The sequence below is a fragment of the Rhinichthys klamathensis genome, unplaced genomic scaffold (assembly GCF_029890125.1).
Source record: "Rhinichthys klamathensis goyatoka isolate OS25496 unplaced genomic scaffold, OSU_Roscu_1.1 h1tg000482l_1, whole genome shotgun sequence".
Lineage (NCBI taxonomy): Eukaryota > Metazoa > Chordata > Actinopteri > Cypriniformes > Leuciscidae > Rhinichthys > Rhinichthys klamathensis.
This window is the reverse complement of record NW_026606969.1, coordinates 100,001-117,500: the sequence shown is the minus strand read 5'-3', so window position 1 is coordinate 117,500 and position 17,500 is coordinate 100,001. Positions and strand designations below refer to the sequence as shown.

The following is a 17,500-nucleotide window of genomic DNA, read 5'->3' as shown; positions in this document are numbered from 1 at the left end:
CAGACTTTGCATATCTGACACTTTAAAATCATCATAACAATTTCTAGACACAATCATTATTAAATTAGTACAAAAATACTACTGTGATCTTAACTTACAATTGTTTTTCACAAATGTCATGTATTATTTTCCCAATATCTCACAGGGCGGAAAAATTGTAGAAAAGTGCTTTAAATTTTTTTGTGTTTTGACATTTTTATTTGTTTTTGTTTTTAAAAAATATGTTTATGTAGTATTTATTTTATTTGAGTTGTAGTTTACTAAGTTAAACTAAATGAAAATAACAAAAGTAACTAAAAGGTTTATTATGGTTTTAGTTTTAGTCAACTATAATAACCCTGATAAAAGCTGTATATATATAATATTATTATTTATTGAACAATAATAGCCATTATAAACTTTTGTATTTAATATATGTTATTTAATGCACTGTAAGTTGTATTTTGGATACCTTATCTGTAATTTGTGTTTAAAAAATACTTAAATCCTAAAGTTATTGTTTGATAAGTGACATCTCTGTCATTGAAAACCCCAAAAGTAGTGCTTGGAAGTCCTGGAATTTCCTTTTACAGTGTCTGTACAAACCCTGTTCATTTTCTCCATAAAAAAATTTTTTTTTTAAAATGTTTTCCTGTTGATTTTGTGGGTGAAGTGTGCTTGACGGAGTGTGTGTGTGTGTGTGTCCTCAGGCTCCGGGTGCTCAGTGGCAGAAGGTGGACGTCCTGCTGGAGTTCGGCGAGTGGCTTCACGTCACACACTTTCCTGCGACTGACGCTCGTCTTCAGATCGAATGGGCCGCAGACATCCTGATGTTCCCAGACGGTCAGTCTTCATCACGTGTGATTATCTCGATCACATGACCAACATCGCCTTTGTCTCCTTTGGCTTGCTTAGTTGGGGACATTTCATTTAATATTCACAGTGGCGGCCTTAAGCATCTGGGGGCCCGTTTCAATAACTAATATGGGGCCCTACATAAAACATAAACATAATAGTGCAGAAAAAGCAAGGATTCCTGTTGGTTTGCATCAATGGTATATTATTTTATTACGTGCACTTTCAGCTTCATGAACAGGCAGCTCAACATAGAAATAATCCAACCTTATTTGATTAAAACTATATACAATTATATATCATGGACAGGGATGTAGTGGAGGCTAAACGCACGTAAACGTCGTTTACGCACCTCCCAATATTCGGAAATAGCGTTTACCCACCTCCAAAGTGCGTTTATCCACCTCTAAATTGCGTTTATCCACCTCTTAATAGCTATAAATTAAGCTTATGTCGTTTTAGTTTCATATTGTTCATTATTAGTTTCATAGGTTGTAAAACCTAAGACGAACTCTTTCATATTGCGCTGCATTACTGTCAGTGTTGTTGACTATTACTGACGGTAAGGTTGCGCTGCTGACGCTCGCGCAGCCTCTCGAGGAGAAATCTACACAAATGAGCGCACAGCACACACACACACACACACACACACACACACACACACACACACACACACACACACACACACACACACTGTTAACAACATACTGCCTATAAAAAATCTAAATGTGGAGTTTTTATATTTTTAACATATGTTAAGCAACCTCAATTATTTTTCCTGAACACCATCATGATTGAAAATGTGACATTGATTTCCTACAACAGTTCAATAGTTAAAACAGTTAAAATTAAGTCACTTACATTTTAGATGCATTATTGGCTGTTTTTGTTCTGTTTCAGCAGCGAAAATAGTTCCAAACAAAAATCACAGCAGAACCACGGCGCATCTCACAGGAACACTCAACCTGTTTTCATTACTGAATGATTCAGCATTTTGAACGAATCGATTGAGTCAAAGATTCAATGACCCATTCATAAACATCTGTCTCAATCTTGAATGAATCAACTGTTTGAACAAATCGTTTGAATTAATCAATGACTCACTCATTAAGACGGTCGCCTGCCGCCACCTACTGGCGGTTTGTGTTATGTTTAAAAGTAGATCATTCTTTCCAACGTTTCTTATTTGTAAATTTAAATCAATTTCATAACATTATTTTATGCAATTGTAATTTTTCAGTGTAAATGATTTAATTTGATCAGCCCTATAGTGTCTTATTATTCGAAATAATTGAATTTATTGATCAAATTTAAGAATTTAAAATGAAAGATGAAGCATACATTTAATAATATTGGGGGAGGGGATGCCCTTTAAAGGTGCAAATATTGCAATATGCCGATTTAAATATCAAAGCTAATTGAACACTGATGAGAATATTGTTTCAGAATAAATTAACACACACACACAAAAAAATCCGGACGAGAAACTTTTTTACTCGGACAAGTGAATGACAGATTTACTTGTCCGAAGGACAAGCGTATGAAAAGGCTTAATGTGAGCCCTGCCTGTATAGCAATGTCATCAGGATACACATACACCGGTAGGCAGTGGCCCACCTTACCGGGTGACCACGTCGTGGTCCAGCAGAATTTATAGTTTACCCACCTCTTTTTTTACCACTACACCTCTGATCATGGAATAAGCCTTGCCCTTTCACGCAGCGTAACTTCACTTTTGGTAGACTGAATAAAGCTTTTCTTTTGTTGTCCGATATCTTTTGTTTTTCAGTTTCATTTCCTCTTAAAATTCTTTTTCTGCTCAAAATAACATTTTAACCTAACGGCAAAAAACGCAAAGGTATAAATACATAAACTACCGATATTATATTTCAGATCGCTTAAGCCGTTCGCGGGGGTGGTAAACGTCGCCATGGTAACCGCGAGTTCTACCAATCAGACGTCAGTGTTTTGCAAATAACAAGGTTGATTTCGTAGCTTGTGGCTTTTAAAGGAGCAGAAACTTTCATTTCACAACCTCGTAGCTCGTGGTCAATCTACTTTGAATGGTTTAGACATTATGGCTGAAAATCAATGTCCTACCGAGAAAATGAATGGGATTTTGCTGGTCTGTTGGGGCCCCCTTGGAGGGCGGGGCCCGTTTCAATTGAAACGGGTGAAACATAGGTAAGGCCGCCCCTGAATATTCAGCAATATTATTGATCTGCTGCATTGACAGCATTATATGAGAACTGAACTGAGCTGGACGATGACATCACGGTTTTCTCCAGAGCCGCTATATATATAAATGAACTAAATTAATAACTTTTTTTTTTTTTTTAACAAAAAAATGAGCCATCACTGAACTTTCTTAAACTGGACTGTGAGGATATTTTCTTCTGGAAACACACTTTGTTGCATTATTTCCCTGTTATCTCTGTAAAGCTGCTCTGAAACACTCTGTTGTAAAAAGCGCTGTGTAAATAAAGCTGACTCGACCCCTGTCCCGTCAGAGGAGAGCGTGGCGTCCGGCGTGTGTGTGTGTGAGGTGCGGGCGGTCGGGCGTCTGGAGCGTCTGATGCGAACACACACACTGCTGGCTGTCGTCGAGGAGCGATCGTCACACACACACCTGCAGCATCTGCTCACCGCGCTCAGCTTCACGCTAAACATCTGGAAGGTCAGCGCTTCACCTCCACACACACTCCTTGTCCACACTAACACACTTTCGTTTGAAACGCATCTTTTCTCTCCGCTTTGTCTTCCGTCGGCACTGAGACGGCGTTTTTATTAATGAAAACGAAGCTCTTCAAAGTGGACACATTTGAAACACAGTTTTCTCGCTGTAGTGTGGACGGAGAAAACTGAGGTGTTTGAAAGCGATGATGTAAGTTTAGTCATGTGACGCATATTAAACCCATAGATATTGATGTTTATAGCGGTATTGTGGCTGTGCAGTTGCAGAAATCTGTAAGTTCACACACTCTCCACATCTCAGTCCTGCACAGATGACACACTCGCATCTGCTGTCCTGCAGTGAGACATGAGAACCGCTTCAGCGCTTTAGACCCAACATATATTGCTGTGTGAGAGCGCCCTGACCATCAGCGGATGAGGAGTTATTCTGATAAATACAATGATCCTGCCAGAAGAATTACGCGATAACTTTATTATTTATATTTCCATCTGTATCATCTCAGTGAGCTTCTGTGAGGGTTTACGCAAGCGCAGTGAAGGGGAATTTAGCGTTTTCCAAAAGTTTCTCATCATGTCTCACTGCAGGACAGCAGATGCGAGTGTGTCATCTGTGCAGGACTGAGATGTGGAGAGTGTGTGAACTTACAGATTTCTGCAACTGCACAGCCACAATACCGCTAAACATCAATATCTATGGGTTTAATATGCGTCACATGACTAAACTTACATCATCGCTTTCAAACACCTCAGTTTTCTCCGTCCACACTCAGTGGCGGAGCCAGAGGGGGGTCCGGGGTGGCACTGGACACCCCTGACATGCGATTGGCCACCCCAAAATTGTATTTGCTACTGGCAGTTGCTGATGCTGATTTTAAAAAAAAATTACGTTCGCGGCAGCGCGGCGCGCGCAGTTTCAAACGGACGAGCAGAGGACGAGAGATGGTTGCAAGATACTGAACTTCACCGAATAAGAAAACATCATATTTGAAGTAAGCTTTTAAGGTTTAGCATGAGGGTGGTTTGCTCCCAATAGCCTACATTAGGCCTAATACACGCATATACAGTACCTTGCCGTGTGTACGTTAGAGTATACAATTGTTCTAATGTGAGGATAGGAGATCAAAACGCAGGCAAAGAGCAGAAACAAGCGATATCATAATGCGATCACTATAGGACTATGAAGCTTTATGGGTGTAGGTTGTTGATGGACTCGATCTACTGTGTTTTGATCATCATTATGAATCTTATCTAGATGTAGTCTTTGATAAAAATGCGATTTTCTCTGCTTTTTGCTCATGTTGCTTTTTATGAAACTTGCCAACATTCAAGTGTTGATTAAAAAAAAAAGACGCACGAAGCTAGAATAACATAATTTTTTTTTTTTTTTTTTTTTTTTTAAAGCACAGGGTTTGTTCTTTCTTTTGGTATGTTCAGATATTCATACAACAAAATATTCTGGGGTGCCATGAAATTGTGAAAATTGCCAAATCCACATTTTTTTTATTCTGGCGAGAAAGAGTTAAATATTGGTAATTGAATGATGATTAGAATATGAATATGATTGGAATCATATTTTAAATTTGTCATATTTTTGAACAGGGTCAATTAAACATGAAAAGAAAGGGAGAGATATCAGAGTTATTTTAAAATAAGCACAAACATAGTCCAGTCATTTTATGAAAGAAAGGTTGAACAAATTGCAACAGAAGCAAACTCAAATAATTTTGTATCCTCATTATGTCCTGAGTAAGGAAACAAAGTCCCTAAGAATCCCATTAGGGGAAAGTTTCGAAATCTGTTTCTGGGGATTCACTTTTTATTTTACTTACCTTTTGTCTTCTGTATTCTCCTTACCCTTGTCTCCTGTTCTACCCTTAGACTCGTCCCCCAGAAACAGTCGCACAGACCCAGCCCCAAACCCCATCTCTTAATAATTAAAAAAGGCTGGTTTCTAAAGTACTACTTCCTGCCTCTATGTATTAATGCTCATGGGTAGCCTAAATGGGTTCCATTCAGACCTTAACATGAAGTATTTTACTGTTATGTGTCAACAAGATTCAACAAGACATTTTCACCTGGCTATACCCAATGTTTAGATCTGTTGTGGTATTTATGCAAATTAGCACATATGTAATTAGATTATGCACAATTTGTCCATCTTAACAAACAATTTAAAAAAACTTGGAATACATTTTTTGTTTGTCTTGATGAAAGTAATCAACTCAGTAATTTTCATGGTGATATCTAAAGGTTAAACTTTTTATCCTATTCTCGTAAGAAAAAGAATGAATAGGCGTATGAATAGGCTATATATATATTTTTTTTTTTCTAAACTTTCCCTAATGGGATTCTTTGGCACTTTTTTCCCTTACTCAGGTCAGGACATATTGAGGATACAAAATCAGTTGAGTTTGCTTGTTGCAATTTGTTCAAGGTTAACCCCCTTTTTGGCTTAAAATGACTGGACTAACAGGCAGATCAGGTGCAAACAGACCCCCCAGCCCTTGCATCACCACTGGCTAGTCAGAGTCAGTGTGGTCAGACTTCAGAACCAGCAACAGGTCAGAGCATCTACCACACACAGGCAGTCAATCACATACCCAATTCAGGAATTTAAGTTGAGATGATTTTGCCAGATTAAAAGGATAGTTCACCCAAAAGTGAACACAATTTTTTTTATTATAAATTAAATAATTAGAATTAGAATTATTATAAATTATTATAAAGAAAGAATTATGTTGTATTTAATCTTCCCAGGATAAGATTTTATATTGATGGGCAATAAAATTGTTTAACTTTTTCAAGGACATGTCTGCTTGATGCCTGCTATATCTAATAAAAGATCAAATAAAATAATAAAAAATATATATATATAAATATTTTTTGTAAATAAATGCAGCAGTTCATAACAGACACATGCGGTATCTTATCTACTTGGTGCTTCAGCTTTGTTTTCTGCAAATATTTTGGATGTTCAACACTTATAGACACAAACAGAGTGACCCAATTCCTTCCACAAGCTTTTCCACTGTGTGTGTACTGTGTACCCCCGAAAGTAGCAGTGGCCACCCCCTGGCCACCCCATGTTTAAAACTCTAGTTCCGCCACTGTCCACACTACAGCGAGAAAACTGTGTTTCAAATGTATCCACTTTGAAGAGCTTCGTTTTCATTAATAAAAACGCCGTCTCAGTGCCGACGGAAGACAAAGCGGAGAGAAAAGATGCGTTTAGGCCTCAGAGCGAGACGATAGGATTGCGTCCTCAAGTGTGTGTCCGTGTTGAATGCAGGTGTCTATGGAAACCGCACAGGAAGTGATGAATCAGTCAGCTGTGAGACCAGACGACAAGAAGTCTAAACAGGTGAGAGTAATTAGTTATGATAAATAAGGACTAGATATCCAAAAACGTGTTCTAAGAACATTTTGCTAACATTCCTCCATAATTTTTTTTTCTTTATTTCTTTTTAAGATCTGGGAGATCGAGTGTTTGAGGGAGTTTTGATAACTTAAATGATTCACTGTACATGTCTATTAGAATATATATATATATATATATATATATATTTCTGAATGTTAGATGAACGTACAGGGTTAAAAAATGTTTTAAAACCGTTTTTTCTTGGTTATGCAAACGTTAAGGGAACATTCCGATTGCAAGCATGTGTGAACGTTACTTTTGAACGTTCTAAAAACTGAAACAAGTAACATTTAAAACACGTCAACTTCAAACGAACGTTCTGTTCTTTCATGTTACTGGAAGAACGTTTGTTCGTAACTTTGATAGAACCTTGACACAACGTTCCCTGTTATCTGGGGAAATACGCTTAATTCTCCAGTGAACACAAAGCATCTGTAGAATTTTTTTCCATTATAATTAATTTGATATCTATTTTCATGCTTTGTGTGAAACTGCAGTTTGTCCTTCTAGGGCAGCATACTATGTAGGGGACACTGGGGCTAGTTGTCACACTTTTTATTGTTGTGCTTTTCACTTTTTTTACACTTTTTCAGGGTTGAAAGTCAGTAGACATAATAAATTATAACCTTTTGACTACAAAAATGTTCACTGTTATTGCCATATGACAAATAAACAAAATTTTAAACACATATCTGTATAAATTAACTTAAAGGTTACTTCAACCCAGTGGTGAAACTCCAGCGTTTAATGTTGTTTATGTGTATATATGGTGTTTTTAATCTGCTTTAAGACACACCATGTGTAAATTCATAAGTCGACAGCATTGCTGAGTATTTTCTGCTTAAAACTGCAGTGAACCAAGTTTGAATCAGTTTGAATAAGAAAAGTGATTTCTTTGTCATAATATCCTCTCAATGGTTCATTGCATCTGCTGCACTTCATGTGTAACATTTTGTTTTATTGGTTTATTTTGGTTTATCTATTTACCTTTTTTTTATTTTAACAGTAATAAAGATATTGTTTAATAAGTGAGATCTCCGATTGAAGGCCTTGAATTTCATTTCACATTATCTGTACGAACCCTATACATGTCTTTACTGTGCCTTTTGATCAACTTCTGAATGCTGTTTCTCTATTATAAACGTTTAATCTCTCTCCAGCCGTCTCCTGTTGAGGACAAACCCCGAGGTAAAGCTGTGGAAGTGAGTCTTCCCATCAGCCCTGAGGAATGGGCTCAGTTTGAGTGTCCTGAGGAGCTTCGACAGGCCTTTGGTTCTGACGACGGCCCGTACAGCATCAACGGCTCGGCCCTCAGCGCGCAGGTCAGCCCATCCTCACTCTCTCACATCATATGACAGATGATGAACTGATGATCCACTAGAGGGCGTCTCTCGTCTCACATGGGCTCTATCACACACCCGGAGCAATGCATTTGCTTTTCACGTTCTGCATCACGTTGTTTAAATAACAGATGCGTTTGCACCTTCTGTTCCCCATGGGCTGCTGGTCTGAGAACGAGTGTGTGTTCAGGCGCACTGTTGGACCGTTGCTATTCTGAGGAACTGAGACTGAGACATTGACCAACTGAACCGGCTCTAAAGTCAATGGCGCAGTATATTTTTTTGTTATTTAAATAACGCATTAGTAATATATATGAGCCTACAGGCGGGTCCACAACACGCGTACACCGTACACTCTACTTATTACACACACACACACACACACACACACACACACACACACTCTACTTATTACACACACACACACACACACACACACTCTACTTATTACACACACACACACACACACACACACACACTCTACTTATTACACACACACACACACACACACACACACACACACACTCTCTCTACTTATTACACACACACACACACACACACACACACACACACACACACACACACACACACACACACACAAACCAGCCAAATATTAAAAATAAAAGGATTGCAATATAAAAGATTATTATTGTGTACATAAAAATATTGTGTAATCCGGCTTGTCCCGTAGATGGTCCACTTAAGCTTGAACCTCACACACACACACACACACACATCTTTAACCTCGCACACAAGCAGATCTGTTTCCTCGCTAGAGAAGCGTTCAGTTTATCCTCTTGTAATTTCCTCCATGAGTGCAACAGGCATTTACAGGGAATGTGAGACGAGACTCTTATTGGTTTATTGCACATTATGCCCAAAACACACCCATTACTCATTAAGAGAATAGAGACGACCCTTTTAGACCAGCGCCAGGAGCGCCGACCATTTGTCCCATCGTTAAACCAGCAAAAGTGGATTCGGACACGCCCTGAGTGCACTTGTGCCTTAGATGTTTACAGTAGGGCCCATGTGACAGATCATCAAAGCTGCGATCGAGCAGGACCGTTTCTGACCGATCACACGTATGAGGAAGTGCAAGTATTGATCTCTAGAGTGATATGAGCATCTTCCGCATTGATCTGGACGAGGATTATCTCACTGAACAAAAACACTATTAGAAAACTGTCATGAGTTTATATGCAGCGTCATTACTCCAGTCTTCACACTGCAAAAATACTTTTCTTACTTAGTATTTTTGTCTTGTTTCCAGTCCAAATATAAAAAAAATCTTAAATCAAGATGCATTTACTAAAGTAGTAAAATGCCATAAGATATTATGTCTTGTTTTCTGGGGAAATAAATAAAAATGTGTTAGTTTTTGCTTAAAACAAGGAGATAATTTACTTTTTTTAAGCAACAACTCACTTCATTTTGATTAATTACCCCGGGAAAAAAGACATAATATATCTATTTTTTACTCATCTAGTAAATGCTTCTTGATTTAAGAATTTTTAGATATTTGGACTGGAAACAAGACAAAAATACTAAGTAAGAAAAGCATTTTTGCAGTGCAGTGTCACATGATCCTTCAGAAATCTTTCTAATATGATGATTTGCTGCTCAAGAAACATTCATGATTATTATCAGTGTTGAAAACAGTTCATATGTGAACTAGAATTGCATGTGTACATCATGGTAGTGTTTAATGGTGTCGTTTCAGAGCCGAACTCTGTGTTATTTGGATCTGTTGGTGAGAGAGCTGGAATCAGTCTCGTTGACCCCGTTGACCTTTGCCCCTCTCCACTTGGCCGAGGTCATCGCTCATGACCTGATGAAGAGCAGGAGTCAGTCTGACCTCTACCGTCTCAGGTATCGCCCTGAACACAGTCACATGACCTTAGATTCACAGCAGGATATGACATCACTTCCTCTCATCTCTCAGAATCATCAGGAACTGTCGGGATCTGGGATTTGAGTCTCCGTACAGCGAACAGCTCCTCAGCTTCACACGCGTTCCTGAGGACGAGCAGATGCGGTGTGATTCTTCAGTCTCTAATCAGGTTTGGTCATTATCTGGCGCTTCGTTAGTTTAATGCAACTTTATTTGATTTCAGGAGCCACAGGGCCGTCCTGACCCAGAGAGACGTCGTGTCGGACCAGGTCAGTTTCTCACGCCACCGTTTGAGAGTCTTCTGATGGGATTTTTATGACAGCAATATTATAAATTAAAGTAGTTAGATCTCTTTTACATAATATTAATAATAATAATAAAAGAAAAACAACAAAACACACCCAAAAAATTAAAAAGCACAGGTCAATTCAGTTATCTATACATTAGGAAGAGTTGTAAATAGTCATGCGTACAAGAGAAGCAGATTGTGATATAAAAAAGGGGTAATTTAGGAAAAAAGGTAAATGATTACACTGCAAAAAATGCTTTTCTTACTTAGTATTTTTGTCTTGTTTCCAGTCCAAATATCAAAAAATTTAATCAAGAAGCATTTACTAGATAAGTGAAATGGCATAAGATTTTATGTCTTGTTTTAAAACAAGCAAAATTATCTGCCAATCGGGTAAGAAAAATCATCTTAATTCAAACCGAAACAGGATTATTTTTCTCACCCCATTGGCAGACCATTTTGCTTTTTTTTAAGCAACAACTCACTTACTTTTTATTTATTTCCCCAGAAAACAAGACATAATATCCAAGGCATTTTACTACTTTAATAAATGCATCTTGATTTAAGAATTTTTGGGATATTTGGACTGGAAACAAGAAAAAAAAACTAAGTAAGAAATGCATTTGTTGCAGTGTAAATGATTAATGGTTTAGTAGCAAGACAATGTGAGTGAAAATAAGTTGGGAATGAAGCTTTTATGTGAGTGTTTAATGTCAAACTAACACACTGAACCCTGTCAGACGCTGTTGGCTGAAGAGGATCCGAGTAGAAGGACGTTAGCCGGACACTGGCTGGCGAAGGCCGATGTGTGTATCAGTATGAACCTGTTTGAGCCGGCTAAAGTCCTGCTGAATCACACACACCTGATAGCTGAGGTGAGCGTGCACATCACACACACCTGATAGCTGAGGTGAGCGTGCACATCACACACACCTGATAGCTGAGGTGAGAGTGAACATCACACACACCTGATAGCTGAGGTGAGCGTGCACATCACACACACCTGATAGCCGAGGTGAGCGTGCACATCACACACACCTGATAGCTGAGGTGAGAGTGAACATCACACACACCTGATAGCCGAGGTGAGCGTGCACATCACACACACCTGATAGCTGAGGTGAGCGTGCACATCACACACACCTGATAGCTGAGGTGAGCGTGCACATCACACACACCTGATAGCCGAGGTGAGCGTGCACATCACACACACCTGATAGCTGAGGTGAGCGTGCACATCACACACACCTGATAGCCGAGGTGAGCGTGCACATCACACACACCTGATAGCCGAGGTGAGCGTGCACATCACACACACCTGATAGCTGAGGTGAGCGTGCACATCACACACACCTGATAGCCGAGGTGAGCGTGCACATCACACACACCTGATAGCTGAGGTGAGAGTGAACATCACACACACCTGATAGCTGAGGTGAGCGTGCACATCACACACACCTGATAGCTGAGGTGAGAGTGAACATCACACACACCTGATAGCTGAGGTGAGCGTGCACATCACACACACCTGATAGCCGAGGTGAGCGTGCACATCACACACACCTGATAGCTGAGGTGAGCGTGCACATCACACACACCTGATAGCTGAGGTGAGCGTGCACATCACACACACCTGATAGCTGAGGTGAGAGTGAACATCACACACACCTGATAGCTGAGGTGAGCGTGCACATCACACACACCTGATAGCTGAGGTGAGAGTGAACATCACACACACCTGATAGCTGAGGTGAGCGTGCACATCACACACACCTGATAGCCGAGGTGAGCGTGCACATCACACACACCTGATAGCTGAGGTGAGAGTGAACATCACACACACCTGATAGCCGAGGTGAGCGTGCACATCACACACACCTGATAGCTGAGGTGAGCGTGCACATCACACACACCTGATAGCTGAGGTGAGCGTGCACATCACACACACCTGATAGCCGAGGTGAGCGTGCACATCACACACACCTGATAGCTGAGGTGAGCGTGCACATCACACACACCTGATAGCTGAGGTGAGCGTGCACATCACACACACCTGATAGCCGAGGTGAGCGTGCACATCACACACACCTGATAGCTGAGGTGAGCGTGCACATCACACACACCTGATAGCTGAGGTGAGAGTGAACATCACACACACCTGATAGCCGAGGTGAGCGTGCACATCACACACACCTGATAGCCGAGGTGAGCGTGCACATCACACACACCTGATAGCTGAGGTGAGCGTGCACATCACACACACCTGATAGCCGAGGTGAGCGTGCACATCACACACACCTGATAGCTGAGGTGAGAGTGAACATCACACACACCTGATAGCTGAGGTGAGCGTGCACATCACACACACCTGATAGCTGAGGTGAGAGTGAACATCACACACACCTGATAGCTGAGGTGAGCGTGCACATCACACACACCTGATAGCCGAGGTGAGCGTGCACATCACACACACCTGATAGCTGAGGTGAGCGTGCACATCACACACACCTGATAGCTGAGGTGAGCGTGCACATCACACACACCTGATAGCTGTGGTGAGAGTGAACATCACACACACCTGATAGCTGAGGTGAGCGTGCACATCACACACACCTGATAGCTGAGGTGAGAGTGAACATCACACACACCTGATAGCCGAGGTGAGCGTGAACAAACACACATGATGCATGAAGGACCCCCGCTTTGAAATTTAGCAATGACTGAAGATGTTGAATGATTGTTATTAAAACATCTGCCAATAATCAGTGTGAGCTCAGATTTAAACAGATTTTTGGATGGAAAAAATAAGACCTTTTGTGTAATTATAGGCAAAGTTATTCCTGGAGAAATCATATTTTTGTATTTCTGATATAAGACCAATTAATTAACTCATAGCACTCTGATAAATAAGAAATATTGCACTAGATTTATTGTAAAATCATTATTTAAATTAAGTGAACTCAGTTCAAAAGTCACCAATGCTGCATTTATTTGATCAAACATACAGTAAAAATAGTGAAATATTATTGTAATGTAAATCATCTGTTTTCTATGAGAAAATATACAGTAAAGTGTAATTTATTCCTGTGATCAAAGCTGAATTTTCAGCATCATTACTCCAGTCTTCAGTGTCACATGATCCTTCAGAAATCACTCTAATATGAGGATCTGATGCTCAAGAAACATTTATGAATATTATCAGTGTTGAAAATTTTTGTGGAAACTGATACATTTTATTTTTCAGGATTCTTTGATGAATATATAATTGTTTAAAAGAACAGCATTTATTTAAAAGAGAATCTTTTGTAACATTATAAATGTATTTACTGTCACTTTTGATCAATTTAATGCGGCCTTGTCGTCATTTAAAAAAAAATCATACTGACTGCATGTTTGAATGGGTGTGTTTAAAGTCAATAAATTAAATGCATTTTAGCATAGAAAGTATTTTTAAAGTGTCAGTTTAATGGTCCCTACAATCAGTCAATCACCAATATAATTTGTCTTACGAGAAAAGAAAATGAATGCCTCTCAAATGTATTTTGTTGTAAAGATATTAATTGTAGATATTTTTCCTGCAGTGTATAATTCTCAGTGTAATTTCAGTCAATCATCTTCTACCTTAACAAGTCCCAGACACGTGTGCTTCACACACTGCACACATATCTGCTTCGTTACTCAGTGTTTCTGTCTTGTTTCCAGTCCAAATATCTAAAGATTCTTAAATCAAGAAGCATTTACTATATGAGTAAAACGCCATGAGATTTTATGTCTTGTTTTCCGGGGGAATTCATTAAAATGAAGTGAGTTGTTGCTTAAAAAAGCAAAATTATCTGCCAATGGGGTGAGAAAAAATAATCTTAATTCAAACAGAAACAGGATTTTGTAACATACAGGATTATTTTTCTCACCCCATTTGCAGATCATTTTGCTTGTTTTAAGCAAAAACTCACTTTATTTTGTATTTATTTCCCCAGAAAACCAGACATAATATCTCATGGCATTTTACTACTTTAGTAAATGCTTCTTGATTTAAGAATTTTTTGATATATTTGGACTGGAAACAAGACAAAAATACTAAGTAAGAGAAGCATTTGTTTGCGGTGTGTGCTGTAAAGCTCTTCTTTAAAGATCTTAAAGAGGTCTTTGTGGAGCTTGGAGGAACTTTAAACAATGCACACCTCATTATTTCTATATGTGTGTTTTAGAAACTTGGTGATCAGACGTCATTGGCCGAGAGTTTACACCTGCTGGCTGTTCTGGCCAATCAGGAGCAGAGATACGGCGAGGCTGTTGTCCTGTGTGAGCGAGCGCTGGAGATCGGAGGAGACGAGGAGTTCTTCCACCGGCTCGCTCAGACGCTGATGAGCGCTGTGGTGGGACGAGGAGGACAGGACACGCATCATCAGGTGCACAATGATTGACAGCCAATCAGCCAATTGAGGACATTACATTTAACATTTCATTTAATATTCAGCAATATTATTGATCTGCTGCATTGACAGCATATATGAGAACTGAACTGAGCTGGACGATGACATCACGGTTTTCTCCAGAGCCGCTTTATATATATATAAATGAACTAAATTAATAACTTTTTTACAACAAAAATGAGCCATCACTGAACTTTCTTAAGCTGGACTGTGATGATATTTTCTTCTGGAAACACACTTTGTTGCATTATTTCCCTGTTATCTCTGTAAAGCTGCTCTGAAACACTCTGTTGTAAAAAGCGCTGTGTAAATAAAGCTGACTCGACTCGCCAGCCGCTCAACTGTTGGCAGTAATGGAGAACAAATGCATTTAGGGTCCAATGCATTACAGTTTTTTTCAAATTGGACACTAAAAGTGTAACTTGAGGCTCACTCAGAGAAACATTTACTCATGCACCGAATCTTCAGACCAGGTCTGCAAAACTACAAGCACATTATACGCTTTACACTCAGTTTGCTATTAAAACAAACTTCTCTACATTAGACACATGATTGAAAACGAACAGATCTTTTGTTTCATTTGGGAAACACTGCCATCTAATGCCACACTGATGACCTACAGCCAATCATCACGTGTGAAAACACTTATACATAAACTGATCACTTAGAAATCAAAACTCAGTGTTTTGAGAAAGAAAACCTTTTTAACCCCTTGAATTTTTTTTATAGTGTAAATGTATATATTTACATATGTATGTATATATATATATATATATTATTTATGTAATATATATATATATATATATATATACACTCACCGGCCACTTTATTAGGTACCCCATGCTAGTAACGGGTTGGACCCCCTTTTGCCTTCAGAACTGCCTCAATTCTTCGTGGCATAGATTCAACAAGGTGCTGGAAGCATTCCTCTGGGAGTTTGGTCCATATTGACATGATGGCATCACACAGTTGCCGCAGATTTGTCGGCTGCACATCCATGATGCGAATCTCCCGTTCCACCACATCCCAAAGATGCTCTATTGGGTTGAGATCTGGTGACTGTGGAGGCCATTTTAGTACAGTGAACTCATTGTCATGTTCAAGAAACCAATTTGAAATGATTAGAGCTTTGTGACATGGTGGAAGTAGCCATCAGAGGATGGGTACATGGTGGCCATAAAGGGATGGACATGGTCAGAAACAATGCTCAGGTAGGCCGTGGCATTTAAACGATGCCCAATTGGCACTAAGGGGCCTAAAGTGTGCCAGGAAAACATCCCCCACACCATTACACCACCACCACCAGCCTGCACAGTGGTAACAAGGCATGATGGATCCATGTTCTCATTCTGTTTACGCCAAATTCTGACTCTACCATCTGAATGTCTCAACAGAAATCGAGACTCATCAGACCAGGCAACATTTCTCCAGTCTTCAACTGTTCAATTTTGGTGAGCTCTTGCAAATTGTAGCCTCTTTTTCCTATTTGTAGTGGAGATGAGTGGTACCCGGTGGGGTCTTCTGCTGTTGTAGCCCATCCGCCTCAAGGTTGTGCGTGTTGTGGCTTCTAGAGTTCTCAACGGGTCGGGTCGGCCCGACAAACCCGACGGGACCCGCGGGTTCGGGCCGGGTTCGGGTCGAAAATATTTGCAAATGACTCGGGTCGGGTCGGACTTCGGGCTTAATCTTTTGAATTGTACAGTGAAAGAAAAAAAAACACATTTATTATTCATCGCTGCTGTTCACTGTAAAGAAAGTCTGGCTGCTGCGTGCAACGTGCATCGCGACGCAAGGGCAGACCTGACGCCGCTGCGTGCACGCCTTTAGCCCGGAGAAGAAGATGGAGTTGGTGAAAAGTAATCTTGCTGCAGGTGAAATCACCGTTGCTCAGGGGCGGCGCGACACGTTGTGTGATTATCTCGGCAGTTTAGGACATCGCACAAGATTTGCGTCAATACAGAAAACATTTAATCACTGGATAGTTTTTTTCGTTTATTGAAATGTGGTTTATGTCAGCTGGATGGGCGGAATGTGTGAGACGTGAGAGTGCGCGCGCGCGCGCGGCCGGGGCTCTCTCTCTCTCTGCGTCAAGCGCAGCAGTCATTCTACATACACCACTCACCGATCAAAAGGGTGGCGTCGGGCCGCGGGTCGGGTTCGGGCAGATAATTCATGTTGATGTGTCGGGTTACATCGGGTCCGGGCTTTAAAAGCCACGGGCCGGGTCGGGTTGTAATTTTCAGGCCCGTTGAGAACTCTAGTGGCTTCACAAATGCTTTGCTGCATACCTCGGTTGTAACGAGTGGTTATTTCAGTCACTGTTGCCCTTCTATCAGCTCGAACCAGTCTGGCCATTCTCCTCTGACCTCTGGCATCAACAAGGCATTTCCGCCCACAGAACTGCCGCTCACTGGATGTTTTTTCTTTTTCGGACCATTCTCTGTAAACCCTAGAGATGGTTGTGCGTGAAAATCCCAGTAGATTAGCAGTTTCTGAAATACTCAGACCAGCCCTTCTGGCACCAACAATCATGCCACGTTCAAAGTCACTCAAATCAACTTTCTTCCCCATACTGATGCTCGGTTTGAACTGCAGGAG

At 40.2% G+C, this 17,500-nt stretch overlaps 1 protein-coding gene across 1 annotated transcript in view; it reads left to right on the top strand.

The window, feature by feature from the left end:
- The window catches only part of LOC130072189 (cilia- and flagella-associated protein 46), a 122,736-nt gene that overhangs the window by 62,075 nt on the left and 43,161 nt on the right, over window positions 1-17,500 (top strand). Inside the window, exons 28-36 of the mRNA XM_056237202.1 lie at window positions 690-822; window positions 3,345-3,511; window positions 6,818-6,889; window positions 8,107-8,268; window positions 10,010-10,158; window positions 10,232-10,324; window positions 10,404-10,449; window positions 11,210-11,344; window positions 14,678-14,878. Coding sequence (XP_056093177.1) covers window positions 690-822; window positions 3,345-3,511; window positions 6,818-6,889; window positions 8,107-8,268; window positions 10,010-10,158; window positions 10,232-10,324; window positions 10,404-10,449; window positions 11,210-11,344; window positions 14,678-14,878 — 1,158 coding nt within the window. The remainder of the gene's footprint in view (window positions 1-689; window positions 823-3,344; window positions 3,512-6,817; window positions 6,890-8,106; window positions 8,269-10,009; window positions 10,159-10,231; window positions 10,325-10,403; window positions 10,450-11,209; window positions 11,345-14,677; window positions 14,879-17,500) is intronic.